General features: G+C 39.1%; 1 protein-coding gene across 1 annotated transcript; it reads right to left on the bottom strand.

The window, feature by feature from the left end:
• Positions 1–1,105: 1,105 nt before the first annotated feature.
• Positions 1,106–1,646, bottom strand: LOC113188988 (interferon alpha-5-like). Its single transcript, XM_026397586.2, is given in 2 exon segments — positions 1,106–1,550; positions 1,552–1,646. Coding segments are annotated over 2 exon segments (540 nt in total).
• Positions 1,647–2,846: the final 1,200 nt, after the last annotated feature.

The raw sequence follows: 2,846 nt of genomic DNA, 5'->3' as shown, positions 1-2,846 counted from the left end.
TTAACTTTGTTTCTACTGATCGATTCTTCTCGATCACTAAGATTTTCCCTGCCCTCCACTTTCCCAATGTGTTCCATTCCATATCTTCCATAAATCTATTAATTCCTCTTCTTCTAAGCAAGTTTATTTCCTAAAGACACTGTTTTACTGCCATTCTCTCCTCTTCTCCTTCTAATGTCAGCATCTTTCAACTCTGTCTCCTTCCTCGCTTTTCTCTCTCATCCTTTTAAATGTTGAAGGTCCTCAGGGTTAAGTTTTAATCCTTTTCCTCCTCTACACTCTCTCTCCACAAGATCACCTCCATTGCTGGACTTCCAGTTGACAGTTATGACCCATCAGACATTTATTTCTTGTAAATTGCAAACTCATATATTCAATGGGCATTTGAACTTGGTTGTCCAGCAGTCAATTATAGAAGACGTGCCTGCTTTCACCTTTCTCTCCTAACATGCTGCAATTACCTTCTTTTCAGAGAATTTCATTGTTTTTTCATACACCTCTTTATACCTTTTAACATAATTGATATTAAGTAGGATATTTCAGTTTAGGTTTTCTTTACTCTAAACATGGGACCGAAGAGAGCAATAAGTGTGCTTCTCTTGTTCACCTCATCATCCTGAGGAAAAAACAAAACCTGGCTTAGATAAAGTGAATTATTATGGACAGTGTAAATTTAGCATTAGTGGTGAGTCAATTCTACCATTCATTTTTTAATAAAAATTGCAAAGTCAGGATTTATTTGTCTTTTCAAGAATAAGCACAGAAAAGTTATCACTACTACAAATTTAATACACATAGCAAAATAAGAAATACATGTACTTCAAATATATTTTGTTTTATCAGCCACAATGTAAAGGTATATCTGATGTTATATAAACAAAAATAGATCTAATAAATAGTATAAAAATAAATATTTAAATAAACAGATACATATAATGGTTATGTGTAGAAAAATGATATTGCCTAATATTCCTGAAATCTTCTGATAAACTGATGGAATTCATCACAATTCCAGTAGGAATTAGAATCTTTGAAATGGCAGAACTTGTGGGAGTGTGGTAAGGTGTGTTCATCAGTGAGAAGCATTTCCCTGCTGGACCAGGTCTCATTCCATGCTCCTTAGTCTTCCATACAGGTTGGCTGATGAAGAGAAGGATTTCATGATTTCTGTTCTGACCACCTCCCAGGCACAAGGCAGGTATTTCTTCCCCTTCAGGTAGACAGTGATCCTGTGGAAGTACTTCCTCACAGCCCTCAGGGGAGCCTCTTCCACCCCCACCTGCTGGGTCCCACAGGCTTTCAGGTCATCCAGATGCTGATGGAGGCCAGTGAGGAAGGTGTCCAGGAGGGTCTTGTTCCAAGCAGCAAAGGCCTCCTGGGTGCTGAAGAGGTTGAAGACCTGCTGGGTCATCTGGTGGAGGACAGCAACAGCTTGAGCCTTCTGCACCTGCTCACCCTCCAACTGCTCCTGGGGGAAGGCAAATTCCTTTCTGTACTTCAGGCAGGAGAAAGTGGGAATTCTCCTCATTTTTGGTAGGAGTTTCAAGACCCAGGTTGTGGATCTGAGGCAGGTCACAGCCTAGAGAGTAGGTGTTATTGCAGCTGAGCACCACCAGGGCCAGCAGGAAAGGCAAGGGCAAGGTCATTGGGGATCTTGCAGATGCTGCTGGGCTGCTTGAGATGGGTGGTCTTGAATCTTTGCCTCTAGGTTCTCTGAAGCCCTTGACTTGTTTCTATGTCTTAAATAGGAACCAATATGCTTTCAATTTTCTGAACATCACCCCAGTATTTTCTACTTCTCTTTTTACACATTCACTACATGTGTTAAGAAAAGTGTTTTCCAACCATTTTTTCATTATTAATTCCCCTGTCCTGTCCCCAGGCCCCCTTTTAGAATTATTTTCCCAAATTAAACTCCTGTTAAATTTTTGTTCTAGATGATATTCCTGGGATTGAACCCAGAGGAACTTTAGCACTAAACCACATTCACAGAACTTTTTATTTTTATTTTGAGACAGTTCTCACTACAGTGCTTCAGACCTTGCTTAGTTGCTGAGGCTGGCCTCCTCTGGAGTCACTGTGATGGCAAGTTGCATCATCTCTTGGAGAAGCTGCTGTCCATATAGGGTGAACAAACATAAATTTTACCTCCAACTTCTCTGAAGACCTTTCTCTGTATATATGTCTTTATTAGGGAAGACACTGAGTATTTGCCTTAATAAGGGCATTTCCTTCCTTTACCATCACCACCAAAAAGTTAGTAAATATGGCCACGTCCCTTTAAAAATCTTGCTGTGTCCCTCTGTAAACTCTCACAATCTCATTTCTAAATACCAGAGGCTCTGTCTCCTGGAACACTAGTCTCCTTTCTGTCATTATAGATTAGTTTTTCTTTCTAGAATTTTTTTAAAAATGGGATATTACAGAATTCACTCCTTTTTGGTCTGTCTTCTTATCCTCAGCATAATTATTTGGAGATTCATCCTTACGTTTGTGTACAATGATTCATAGCTTTCAATTACTGATTAGTATACTGTCATGTGAATATGGTATGATTTCTTTAGTCCTTCATTCATGATGGACATTGAATTGTTTTCAATGTCAGACTCTTCCCAATAAAGCTCCTAGAACATTCATATGCAAGTCTGTGCATAGACACATGCTTCCTTTTCTCTTGAGAATGGACTTGTTGACTCATATGGTAGGTATAGGTTTTGCCTTCCCAAGAAAGTGTAAAATGATTTTCCAAACTAGTAGGATGATTTTTTTTTAATTTTCAGCAGCAGGTTATGAGCATTCAATTGTTCCACAATCATGCCAAAGTTTCATGACAAGGACGTTTACCC

Source organism: Urocitellus parryii, chromosome 4 (assembly GCF_045843805.1).
Source record: "Urocitellus parryii isolate mUroPar1 chromosome 4, mUroPar1.hap1, whole genome shotgun sequence".
NCBI classification, from domain to species: domain Eukaryota; kingdom Metazoa; phylum Chordata; class Mammalia; order Rodentia; family Sciuridae; genus Urocitellus; species Urocitellus parryii.
The sequence above is the reverse complement of the archived record's forward strand: the minus strand, read 5'-3'. Positions and strand labels throughout refer to the sequence as shown.